At 40.4% G+C, this 13,304-nt stretch overlaps 1 protein-coding gene across 1 annotated transcript in view; it reads left to right on the top strand.

Moving 5' to 3' along the window:
* Positions 1–12,879, top strand: part of TSGA10 (testis specific 10) — a 33,782-nt gene extending 20,903 nt beyond the window's left edge. The window contains 5 exon segments of the mRNA XM_062578312.1: positions 1,357–1,566; positions 3,367–3,569; positions 3,916–4,020; positions 10,908–11,042; positions 12,855–12,879. Of these exon segments, the coding sequence (XP_062434296.1) occupies positions 1,357–1,566; positions 3,367–3,569; positions 3,916–4,020; positions 10,908–11,042; positions 12,855–12,879 (678 nt within the window).
* Positions 12,880–13,304: the final 425 nt, after the last annotated feature.

Below are 13,304 nucleotides of genomic sequence, written 5' to 3'. Positions count from 1 at the left end.
TCTCCTACTTGAAAATCTGAAGAAAGACAAGTGAAATGCACAGCATGGCTTTGAAAATAAATTACAGATGTAAAACTATATTCTCATTCAAGGTTGTTACAGATTATGCTACAGATCATATCGGCTTCCTGAATATCATATATACTGAGAACTATCCATGCACATCAGATACTCAAGAACTGAACTACCACTGTTCAGAAAAGGGATGGAAACAGCAGTAGCAAAGCAGTGCAGGAAGATTTTATTGCAGATTTTGACAGTTTTTGAATTTAATAGAACTGGTGACTTTGTCCAGCCAGCCTCAAATGGAAAGAGGTTTTATCTTGCTAACTCCTACCCACATGCCTAATATTGGGTACAGGAACAGAGAGGCCTCTTCACACAGTGAAAACTGTGTCAGTAAATTGAGTCAGAAGTCTAGGTGGATAGTATCTTTGGGTTCATAGGAGTCACGTCAGACATATCTTGGATGCAAAAGTTTTTATTATATATTTTTGTTTTATATGAAAGTTTTATCTTGATGTGGAATTGTACATGCTTAGTGCTGCCCACTGTTCTTTGTGCTTTTTTTATGGTATGAGTTTAGTTTCTAAAACTTATCAAAACACTGGCAGCACAGAAAGCTGGAATTAATGAGATGCTCTCCACGCAATCATCCTTTTTTGATCTCGCTCCTAAGAAATTCTTTAAGGAAGTCACAGTGCTTTATCTCTCTCTCAGCTTTTGTCAGTCTTCCAGATTCAATCTGCCACCAATAGAAAATTAAGAGATTAGAAGTGAGCAGAAATGTAAGTCAGGTGTTGCTGAAAGAGTACAGGTGCTTTTTGAAAAGTTTTTTTTTGTTTGTAAAATACAGAAAAATCTAAATTCTTCTAATCAGAACTACTACTGCTAGCTTGTGAGTTTCTTTAGTGTGACTTCTGTCATCTCTTAATCCTGCCTGATTTTATGCATGACAGCAGTACAAGTATTACTGACAGTATCTTGAGATTCATTGTTCTTCTACATGCAAGAATTAATTTTATTGTTAGAATAAGAGGGTCTGTTCTGAAACTAGAAAGGGATACAAAGGTGAAAATTTAGAACCTTATTAGCTCTGCAGAGAGAGCAGAATGCTAGAAGGGAAATGAAAGTGCCAGAAGCTGATTTTGCTGTCAGAAGTAAGAATTCTTGTTTTCTAGTTATTTTATATGTAGAAATTTATTTAAAGAAATAATTTTAAAGTTTAGTTCAGAATAATTACTGCTGTCTTTTCAAATTCACCACAGCTATATAGAGATTTTTTTAGGATATTGGAAACAATTTTATATTTTCTTTGCAATACAATTTTAATTATCTGACAATGCTTTATTATAGAATTTAACAACAGAAAAAGCATACAAGTCTCAGATTTCTACCTTAAACAAATCTCTTCTGAAAATGGAAGGAGAACTGCAGAATTTACAGCGGGAGAAAGTCTCTATACTTGCAGATCTTACATCTACACAAGAACTTTGTATTAAATTGGATGCAGGCAAAGAGCTATTAAACCGGCAGTTAACTTCCAGAGCAGAGGAAGTAGAAAGGGTATGTAAAATATATTCTAAAAACAATTTTTTATTAAAGTTGTACTTAAGGAATCTAAAACTACTTCATGATCTAAAGTCATCAAAGAAACCCCTATTGATCTATAGTGTTTTTTTTTTTTTTTTTTTTTTTTTTTTTTTTAAGTACTTATTCCCCAGAGGGTAGATACTGTATACTATCTGAAGAGCTGACTGCTTTTTAAGGTTTCACTTTGAACGCTCAGCATTCAGGACTTAAAATTACTGATTGTTTTAAACAGGTCATAGTTTTTAGATCCAGTCACTTATATCAGTAAGCAGAAGAACTGGAATAGTTCATTAGCAAAGCACCTTGACATGCTTGACTGCTGTCAGAAGTAAGTAACAATATGTTCTTGATAGTCTCTCCTTAAATTTACTTGAAAATCAGTTTCTATTGACCTAGATACTTATAAAAATTAATATTTGATAGGCAAATTTTTTAAAATCGAGGTAGATCTTTTCAGTATAATTCTATCACTACACTGTTTCTTTGCTCTAGCTCAGATGAGATAATTTCTTATTCCTTTACAAGCTTCTAGTATTCCATTATGCTTTTTTTGTGTGTTACAGATAAATTTGCTGTTTGGCAGTTTGTTGGTTGTTCCCACCAAATGCACTGTGTGATGTCTTTTGTGTATTGTGGAAGGCTCTGTGGTTGTTTTGATAGGGAAGATGTCCGGGATATGGCATTTGCCTGAAGCTGTCATGAGATCTGATTTGACTGTGAGACTTCCTGGGTGTCAGGAGGTCATCAGGGAAGGGGCTGTAAGATCATCAGGGAAGGGGCTTCCTGAGGACAATGGAGAAAAACAACAGCTTCAGTAGAGAAAAATGCAGAAAATGCAAAGGGAAAGTATGGAGAAAGTTCTGAAGTTGGGAAATTTTAGACTTATGAATGGTTATTCCTTGAATATTCTGAGGAGTGTGCTGGAGATGTGGAATGTTTGTTAAGGTGTCTCAGTTTATAGATTTATCACAGTCTTTGTGTAAGCAGTATCATGCTTAATACAAGTAGCTTTAGGTAAAATACAAATGAAAGTGTTTACAATATCCAAAATGACTCAGATGCATTAGAATGCGTAGGTGAAAAAATGAAGGAAAAAAGGTATTTGGTTTGCTTACACTAAGATTAAGTCAGACAGGTTCTAATCCTTTGTCCTGAGTTGATACAGGCTTTCTTGACACGCTGTCTCAGAGATTTTTTTTTCTTTGTTTCTGTACGTTATCTGCATCCAGAAGAAAGAACCCTTTTTTTCAGTGGAACATACTAGGTTTTCTTTTTTAGGTCCCCCAAGAAATATGGTTGTTTAATCTTTCTTTTCTTTTTTTTGAATATATTTACTTTTCCTTCTCACTAGATTTTTTTTGATGCTTCTTTAAGTAAAATAAATGTAGTATTACCCTGTTGGAGATGTAGGTGTTGATTTGTTAGATTAAGTGTCATCTCCTTTAAGCAACTGGTTAATCAATAATTTCTTGCACCAACAAAAAGTAAAACTTCCCTCTTCCTGTCTGATAATTCTGTCTGTGCTTTTCACATAAAGAGTCTGTGTCTATTGATTCTTGTATTTCATGGCAGTTTCTGGCTACTTGTATCAAGTATGTTTATGGTCAGATATATATACATTAATAAAGCTGACAGCAGATTTTGATTGAGGTCAAATATAACAATTGGAGAGAGAGCAAGTTTGGGTCATTGATCACAGCTTTTTTTTTTTAAGGTTACCATGACTGGGAGACTTAATAGGTGTACCTCTGAAAGTTTAAAATTTTTGTTTAGCTGCAGGATGATTGTGAGTCATCCCATTCTGAAATCGAGCTCCTCAGGAAACAACTGACAAATGAAAGAGCATCTATAAAAAATCTGGAATCTTTGCTTGTGTCCAGTCGGGAGAAAGAATTGCAATCACAGATAGCAGAGCAAGAAAGAGACTCTGAAATTCAGCTTCTCAAGGATCAGCTTGCTTTAGCAGAAAATAAGCTGTGAGTAAATGACCAATAGACTATTGAACTTCTTTGAGCTGCAGAGTTTTTTTTTTTTCCCTTTCTTCCAGTATATGTATACACATAGATTGCTTGTATCTAGTTGCTACAGCTGCCCAGAGTATTTTGGTTGCCTTGGTGGCAGAAGATGCTAAAAATTGGCTTCTAATTCCTCAGCTATACCCTGAAAGGCTTTTCCATGTAGAGTTATATTTTACCCCATAAGATATTCTTAACATTATTTGCATGCGTGGTATAACTGCCCTTTTAATTTTGGATAATTTTGTTTGGCAACATAGTTGGAAGTTTATAATTGCTATCTAATTAAATTATATGGACTTTACAGTGCTGTGCAAAGTCGAGATTTTACTCAGCTCAGAAATACAACAGTTCAGCTGGAGTCAGAACTAGATATCACCAAAAGACAGTTGGGAACTGAGCGCTTTGAAAGGCAAGTATATGCTTTTCTATTACACTTCCTTCATTTAATTTGAATGAAATGCAATATTAGTGCTTAAGTCTTAGACTATTTAAAAGGATAAACAGCAAAATTTGGTTTTGCTGTGCTGCACATCCTTTGTGTGTTTGAATGATACTCATTTCACTGAACTTCGGCTGTGTAATCATTATGCATGTTGTCAAAACTAGTTGTCTAGGTTCCCTTTATACAAGGGTGAGATAAACTGCCTTCTGGAAGTGCCTAATATAGTATGAATTACTTTCCAGAAGATGCCTGTCTGGTCTTCATTGATTTATAGTGAGAGTCTAGGTGACTAGCTGGTTAAACAAGTAATGTATAGATTACTGTTTCAGCAATATGAATATTACCCTTCAGCTATATGTGTAGTAGTGAACTAGCCCAGGTAGAGCACTGGTCTGAGGGATATACACTTGTCCATACAGTTAGTATTGTTAGTATAAACTCTGGAACAGTTTTAGCTTGTATCAACCAGCATTCTCACAGGCACTATTTGTGGCACAGTGGTGCTAAGAAAGGATTCCAGATGGCAATATGAACAAAGTCACTGTTTTTTTTTTTTTTTTTTTTTTTTTTTTGGGGGGGGGGGGGGTGCAAGGAGAGTTTAACAGTATATACAAACTGTTTTCATATGATTTGGCCATAGGGCCAGAAAACAGTCCCTGGCCTGCTTTATTAATTAGTTTATCTGTGTAGTCTGTGTCTTAAATAGTTGCTTTTCTGTGAAATGGGAATAACAGGATTTCTCTACCTCCCAGATGTAACAAGGTAAAAATATTAAAGTAACCAGCATTATATTGGGTATATAAAAGAGATGGCTAAAAGGAGCAGACCAAAGATGAAGGTTTTGAAGGGGGACCTCTACACCTGAGGTCAAACCTTTTAAAGATTAATTCCTTAAATATTATGGTATGTTTCAATTTTAAATGGTGTCCTACTTTACTTTGAAGTAATGGCAAAGCTTGCTAAACTTTTGAGTTAGATTTGCAAGTCAGTTTAAATTTGACATGAATTGTGCTTCTTCAGCTGCATAAAGTAGGCCAGAATGTATGCTAATACAAGAGCACCTTTGTTTTTAAAAAATGTGATCTTCAAACTGTTGTTTCTCTACTCCTCCTTTGTGAGTACCTCCATCTCATGGTGTATGGGTGCTCCTGGTAGAGACTATAAATATTTCTTCTTCAAATGTTCAGTGGCAAAATGTTGAAACAGCCTGCATGCTTAATCTCTTCTAGTTAGGGATATTTTGTTACTAGTTTGGCTGTTTACAGTTGCAGTAATGTTAATATTTAGCTTACAATTTATTGGCAAATCAAATCTTAGAGTAAGGCTGTACTGGCACCCAGCCTCATTCTGAGACTAGATCCTCGTTTTTTGTTCCTGAAGAGAATTACTCCTCTCCTTCAAGAAAATTACATGCATAAGTACCTGAATTGTTTTGGAAAGAACAATGTTAGGCTCCTTTATGCAGTCTCTGGAGATCATCCAATCCAACCTCCCTGCTCGAGCAGAGTGAGCTAGAGCAGGTTGTCCAAGTCCACGTCAAATTGAGTTTTGAATATTTCCAAGGATGGAGACTCCACAGCCTCTCCAGGAAACCTGTTCCAATGTTGAACCACCCTCACAGTGAAGAAGTGTTTTCTTCTGTTCAAGTGGAACTTCCCATGTTTCATTTTGTGCCCATTGTCTCTCATCCTGTCACTGGATCAAGTCTCCTTGATGCCCTCCCATCACATATTTATATGCGTTGATGAGATCCCCCTGAGCCTTCTCTTCTCCAGGCTGAGCAGTCCCAATTCTCTCAGCCTCTCCGTGTGTGATAGATGTTTCAATCTCTTAATCATCTTTGTGCCGCTTCACACTCACTGCAGTATGTCCATGTCTTTTTTTTCTACTGGGGAGCTCAGAAATTAACTCAGCACTCCAGCTGTGGCCTCACCAGGACTGAGTAGAGGGAAAGGGTCACTTTCCTTAATCTGCTGGCAGCAGTCTTCCTAGTGCAGCCCAAGAAACCTTTGGCCTTTGTCATGAGGGTGCATTTTGGCTCATGATCCATTTGTCCACCAGGAGCCCCAGTCCCTTTCTGCAAAGCTGCTTTCCAGGTGGTTGGCCTCTAGCATGTACTTGTGCAAGGGGTTCTTCTTCCGTAGGTGCAGCATTTTTCCCTTCCCTTCCCATGTTGAACCTCAGGAGGTTTCTCTCTGCCCAGTTCCGCAGCTTGTCGAGGTCCCTCTGCATGGCAGCACAGCCCTCTCAGCCACTCCTCCCCGTTTTGAAATGTCTGTGATACAGTTGCACAAGCAGCGTGCAGAAATCTTGGATACTGCAGACTGAAATGTTACTTCAGGTAAAAAATCTGGCATTAGTTTTAGCCGTCTCTGAAAGCCTAAAGGTTTGGTTTTGACTTTTTCATAAAATCAAAACAGTGTCCCCTCAGTATCCCACAAAAATTACAAAACTTCTTTGTTGTTGTTGTTGTTGTTCTTGCTTTAAAAGAGCCAGTATATCTTTTGCTATCTCTTTTGCTATCATGGAGAGGGAGCAAAGCTCCAGATTGGCTTCTTACAGCCTATCTTTCTTTCTAGTACTGGTAAGAGAAAAACAGAAAATTAGCCAGAGAGCAGAAAAGTAGTATCATTACAGTTGGTATTGTGATAGTATACAATGAAGTGGCAGACAGGACTGCTTTTTTGTCTTCAGTTTAAAGAAGTGTGTAAATGATATCACTATCTTAACACTGACTCCTTTCTCTGTATTGATTGACTACTACTGTCCTGGTGCCAAATGGAGTAATACCTGAAATCAGAAAGTGGTGGGTAGCTGCTGGTGCTGTTAGGCCTGGAATGAGTACCAACATGGTGATATGAGGATGATTGAGCCTTCTGTCCTGCTGTTTCTTGCCAGTTAGGAAAAGCACCTTCCCATCCCTCCTTGCAAGTGGGAAATGTTATATAGTCATTTGAAAGGTGCAGCAAAGGGGGCTGGAGACCTGCATGGGTAGCAAGGAGCTCTTGGCCAAAGTCAGACAGAAGAAGAAAGTACACAGAATGTGGAAGAGGTTCACTCTAAATGAATGGGTGTGTTGAGAGGGTAGCAATCTGAGCTGGAAAAATCAGGCTTCCAGTTGCCCAACACCTTTCAAATGATAATATAACATGGACTGAGGTTATGGTATTGAACTGCAATGGACTCTGGTGTGACTTAGCCATTATCATAGCCCTATCCATGGGATCAGCAATGGAAATGGACCACCAAAACCTACAGGAGAGGGATCAGATCCAGCAGCACCTCAGAGATCTGAATCTACAAGCACCAGTAGCAAGTACCAGTCAGAGCATAACAGTCTTCCACCTAGCTTCCAACATCCCACAACCTCGTGCCCAGGAAAGTGTCATATGCCCCATAAAAACTAAAGAACTTGACTTGTCTACATTGACTATTAGTCCCATGGGCCACTGTTGCTCTTAAGAGCTTTACTGTGCACATGCTGTATCATCTTTAATGGTTAAGATGGTGCTGGCAATGGCAGGAAGTCAAACTGCACCTATTTGCACCCCTCACAAGAAACACTCAGGAAAGTCAGGCTTCCATCCCTATACATGCAGCCCAAGTGGGGGATGTGCAATATGGGAGGCCTTTACAAGATCTATTGGACACAGACAAAGTAGTGCATCTACTTTGCAGATACCATCTTTAAGGGGGGAATTATAGGGATGCAACTGAATGATTAGAGCCTCGACTAGGCCTCAGTATGAGGTTAAACTAACTGAATAGGACCTGGAGAACTACTGGACATGACACAAGAAATTGTTGGATATGAGAGGTAACAATGTGAGAAGCTGACAAAAGTCACTGGCAGCACCATGAGAGATGGCTGGGTTTCACGTGTGGTTAAGGGAATCTGTCACCTACTGGATCTTGTCCTTACCAGCAGAGGGGGGCTGGTTAGAGATGTGAGGGTTGGGCGCAGCCTTGGCTGCAGTGACCATGAGATGGTGGAGTTCAGGATCCTGCAGGAAAGAACTAAGGCAACAAGCAGGATTGCAACCCTGGACTGAGGAGAGCGGACTTTGGGCTCCTCAGAGACCTACTTGGAGGAATCTCATGGGTTAAGGCCCTAGAAGGAAGGGGGGTCCAGGAGAGCAGGCTAGTGTTCAAACATCACTTCCTCCAAGCTCAAGAGCGGTGCGTCCCTGTGAGTAAGAAGTGCAGCAAAGGGGGCAGGAGACCTGCATGGTGAGCAAGGAGCTCTTGGCCAAATTCAGACAGAAGAAGAAAGTACACAGAATGTGGAAGAGGGGACAGGCTACTTGGGCGAATTATCGGAATGCAGCCAGAGTATGTAGGGATGCGGCGAGGAAGGCTAAGGCCCAGCTGGAGTTGAGTCTGGCAAGGGAAAATGTGGGCCCGCTACTGAATGGGGCAGGGGCCCTGGTGACAGGGTATACAGAGAAGGCAGAATTACTGAATGCCTTCTTTCCTTCAGTCTTCACTGCTAAGGACAGCCCCCAGGAATCCTGCAGCCTGGATATGAGAGAGAAAGTCTGGAGAAGGGAAGACTTTCCTTTGGTTGAGGAGGATAGGATTAGAGACCTTCTGGGCAGGCTAGACATCCACAAATCCATTGGCCCGGATGGGATGCACCCACAGGTACTGAGGGAGCTGGTGGATGTTGTTGCCAGGCCATTCTCCATCATCTTTGAAAGGTCCTGGAGAACTGGAGAGGTGCCTGAGGACTGGAAGAAAGCCAAGGTCACTCCAGTCTTCAAGAAGGGCAAGAAGGAGGACCCAGGCAACTCTAGGCCAGTCAGCCTCACCTCCATCCCTGGAAAGGTGATGGAACAGCTCATCATGGATGTCGTCTCCAGACATATGAAAGAAAAGAAGGTGATCAGGAGTAGCCAGTATGGCTTCACCAAGGGGAAATCCTGCTAAACCAATCTGATATCCTTCTGTGATGGAATGACTGGCTGGGTAGATGAGGGGAGAGCAGTGGACATTGTGTACCTTGACTTGAGCAAGGCTTTTGACACCGTCTCCCATAACATCCTCCTGGATAAGCTCAGGAAGTGTGGGTTAGACGAGTGGAGAGTGAGGTGGATTGAGAACTGGCTGAAAGGCAGAGCTCAGAGGGTCGTCATCAGTGGCGCAGAGTCCAGTTGGAGGCCTGTGGCTAGTGGCGTTCCCCAGAGCTCAGTCCTGCATCCCATCCTGTTCAACTTCTTCATCAATGACCTTGATGAGGGGACAGAGTGCCTCCTCAGCAAGTTTGCTGATGCTACCAAGCAGGGAGGAGTGGCTGATACCCCTGAGGGCTGTGCTGCCGCTCAGAGAGACCTGGACAGGCTGGAGAGTTGGGCGGAGAGGAATCTCGTGAGGTTCAACAAGGGCAAGTGCAGAGTCCTGCACCTCGGGAAAAATATCCCTGGGCACCAGTCCAAGGAGTCCAAGGCTGACCTTGTGGAGAGCATCTCTGCAGAGAAGGAACTGGGAGTGCTGGTGGATGACAAGTTGCCCATGAGCCAGCAATGCGGCCTTTGGCCAAGAAGGCCAATGGTCTGCTGGGGTGCATTGGGAAGAGTGTTGCCAGCAGGTGGAGGGAGGTGATCCTGCCCCTCTCCTCAGCCCTGGTGAGGCCTCATCTGGAGTACTGTGTGCAGTTGTGGGCTCCCCATTCCAAGAGAGACATGGAAGTACTGGAGAGAGTCCAGCGTAGGGCTACAAAGATGATGAGAGGGCTGGAGCACCGGCCCTATGAGGACCGGCTGTGAGAGCTGGGCCTGTTTAGCCTGGGGAAGAGAAGACTGAGGGGGGATCTTATCAATGTGTAAAAGCACCTGAAGGGAGGGTGTCAAGGGGATGGGGCCAAACTCTTTTCAGTTGTCCCATGTGACAGGACCAGAGTCAACGGGCAGAAATTGAAGCAGAGGAAGTTCTGCCTGACCGTGAGGGGGAATTTCTTCCCTGGGAGAGTGACAGAGCACTGGCACAGGTTGCCGAGAGAGATTGTGGAGTCTCCTTCTCTGGAGATCTTCAAGGCCTGCCTGGATGCAACCCTGTCTCCCATGCTCTAGGTGACCCTGCTGAGCAGGGAGGTTGGACTAGATGATTTCCAGAGGTCCCTTCCAACCTTACTGATTCTGTGATTCTAACCATTGCCAAGGTTTTACTGGAATCATACACTGAAATTCAAGGGTTGTTGCAGACAGTCTTCCTAGTAATTTCCCACTCCAATCAAAGCTACCTTTTCATTTAAACCTTTGGCAGCCAGAAACCAGGATCCAGCATCAGTGTGTGCCTCCCAAATTTCCCAGTATATTACCCAGTCCTGCATGCTTCTTGTGCTTGCACATAGATGCAGGAGTTATGTGTGAGCCAATATTCACCCCACCTCTTACAGTCAAAATGAGCACAATCTTGTTTTACGACACTCCCACTGGAGATTCCAGGAGCCCTGGAACAGCCGTCTGCCTCAGGGCACCTTAAGTAGGCTTTGCTGCTGGCCTTGCTAGCCCAAACTACAGCAGAGTACCACTAACAACAACATCTTTACATTAATGTCATTGCTGATTTCAGGGATTTCTATTGCAAATGTATGAATAACCTTATATATAGGGTCTTTATCCCTGGATATGTTTGCAATTTCTAGAGCTTGATCTGCAGCAAGCGTGGCTTGCTTTCTGTCTTATAGGTAAAATAGAGATAATGGATATGTAGAGGAAAATCTGGATAGGAGTAATACAGAAAGAGTCACGATAAGCATCTCATCTCTTAAAAAAAAGTGACAGAAAAAGAGAATAGTGATTATGAGATCATTTTTGAGAAGTGTTTAGCCTCACTATAATATAATTTTGATTTAGGGAACGTGCTGTACAGGAGCTTCGACTCCAGAATCTTACAACCTCGTATCAGTTAAGTTCCACATTAAGAACATCATCACCTGAACGTTGCCACTATCAGTCTCCTGATTGGTCTCTGGATCGGTCCCTAGAAGGGTAAGTAGTTCAACAATTCAGTTCTTAATGTAGAAGAAAAATAGAAGGATGAACTCTGATACATCCTGTTGAAATATTGGATGAATTTCATGAAATTGCACTGCTTCAAAAAAGTTAAAAGATTCAGAACCATAATCTTTTCATGATACTCCTTGCATTTTATTTTATTCAGCTGTATCAGAATTATGTAGTTAATGGCAACTACATACACTGGAACTGCTGTAGCCATAACACCTTCTAACAATAACTATTTAATGCCGCATAAAATTCCAGCTTTATTTACTACCTTTTTGTCCAATTTTAGGTATAAATATTTAGATTGCTACTGCAGAAAAACTCATAGCTATCCAATCTTTCTTCTTGTAGTAATATTCAAAATATTTTTTACTCCAAATATGTATGCACCTATCAGCATGTTTTTTCTGGAAACGTAAATATATTCTATATATATCATCAAACACATGTAACTCTGAGGATGAACAAGACCAACAGTTTTCTTTTTCACAAACAGTGAGATGAAGCCTCCACTGTATGCAGCTACTCCCCTGGCAGTATCAAACTTACCTGGGTTTCATATTAGTTATCTGCTGCTTATAGATATAATGTAAGCATATTATAATATATATAATGTGCTTATTATATATTATATTATACACACTACACACATACACACACACACACACATTTTGTAAATTGATGGCAAAACGCACTAAAAATAATTGCAAGTTGAAAGGAGGAAAAAATCTCAATTCATGATTTCCAGGAAATCTTTTCTGCTTGTGAGATGATGATGTCTTCCAAGATGAATTTCATTAATACTCTGCTAACTGAGGTTTTTACTTTTGGGACTTTGTTCATCTTTGTTATCAAAGGCTTTACTAAGTACATAGATCCTATGAGTGCAGTGCAAGTCTCCTTGGGTCAGTAACTGAGAGCAGAATGAGATAAATAAACCAGTGTAAAATAAGTGGCCTGGTAGAATGAGTAAGTGAGGAGATACTAAATGCAAATATTTGATGAGTGTAATCATGAGCAGAACAGCATAATTACTTAAGGGGGTTCAGAGAGATGTTAGGAGGTAACGAAATACATTCTAGCCGTAAGTTCTATTGGATTTAAAATGGTATCAGAAATAGATCTCTAGGAGGTGAAATTCCATGTATCGGTTGATTGATGATAACTTGTCAAGAATAACTTGGTTGAAGGTAACTTAAGGAAAGATACTATAAAAATAAATATGTATTCATAGAGAGGCTTCTCCAACAGCTAACATCTGATTCTGCAGTACGTACAGTACACCAAGATAGCAGTGCTGGTGTCACCATTGATGCTCTGGTTCCTGTACAGCTTTTGGTGCTGCTTTACCAGATGGACTGTGATGGGAGATGATTCAAGAGTTACCTTTTTGTTTTATCAAGGTTGTGATAATCAGAAAAAAATTGACAGTAACTTTTTCTTATTCTCCCAGCTTTCTTTTTGTCTTTCCTGCACAAGACTCCATGTTTCGCTATAATGGAAATCATATGCCTTGTGCTTTGTCTTGCAGACCTGATAGGAAAGACCTTTTCTATCAGATTTTAGTAAGAAATAGTAATCCAGAGGTTGCTGTCCACTTCAAAGAGTATTATAACATTTCTGTGCAATAAAATCTAATCCTACAAAGCATCTGGATTCACTGTTAAAGTGTCTAGGAAGACTGCTCAGAGTGCTTTCAGAATCAAAACCTTGAATTTTTTGCATATAGAAATATCAGAATGTATTTCTGTATTCACTGAATGTGAAACAAATTGAATTTCCTATTTTTTTTCCTAGGGATTCTTCATTCAAAGACTTTTAATGTTATATTCATGATGGCCTGTGAAGTTTCTACACATCATCTGGAGAGTTAGAGTTGAAATATAATTCTGGGCTTATAATTTTTCCCTTTTGAATGCTACATTTCATTAAATATATTTCACGACTTCTTGAACAATTTTTCAAACACTCCTAATGTTGTTCAGTGGAAAGAAATCTCTCTGGATAATTTCCTCTTCTGCCCAGCCCTGCTTGATCTTGTATTATTGTGGGATATGGCCCATCTCAGTTAACAGAAAAAAATGCAAGTTCCATCAACTGTACTGATAGTGTGTGACTGTTCCATTATTAAAAATGTATGGACATAATTGGAATAAAGGAACGGATATAACAATATCAGGGAAAAGAAGTGTCTATATCCAAATGTATTTTTACTGGACTATGTGAGGATTATGCTTGAGAGAGGGT

This window comes from Rhea pennata, chromosome 1 (genome assembly GCF_028389875.1).
Source record: "Rhea pennata isolate bPtePen1 chromosome 1, bPtePen1.pri, whole genome shotgun sequence".
Classification (NCBI taxonomy): domain Eukaryota; kingdom Metazoa; phylum Chordata; class Aves; order Rheiformes; family Rheidae; genus Rhea; species Rhea pennata.
Note: the sequence above shows the minus strand (reverse complement) of the source record. Positions and strands in the feature narration are given on the sequence as shown.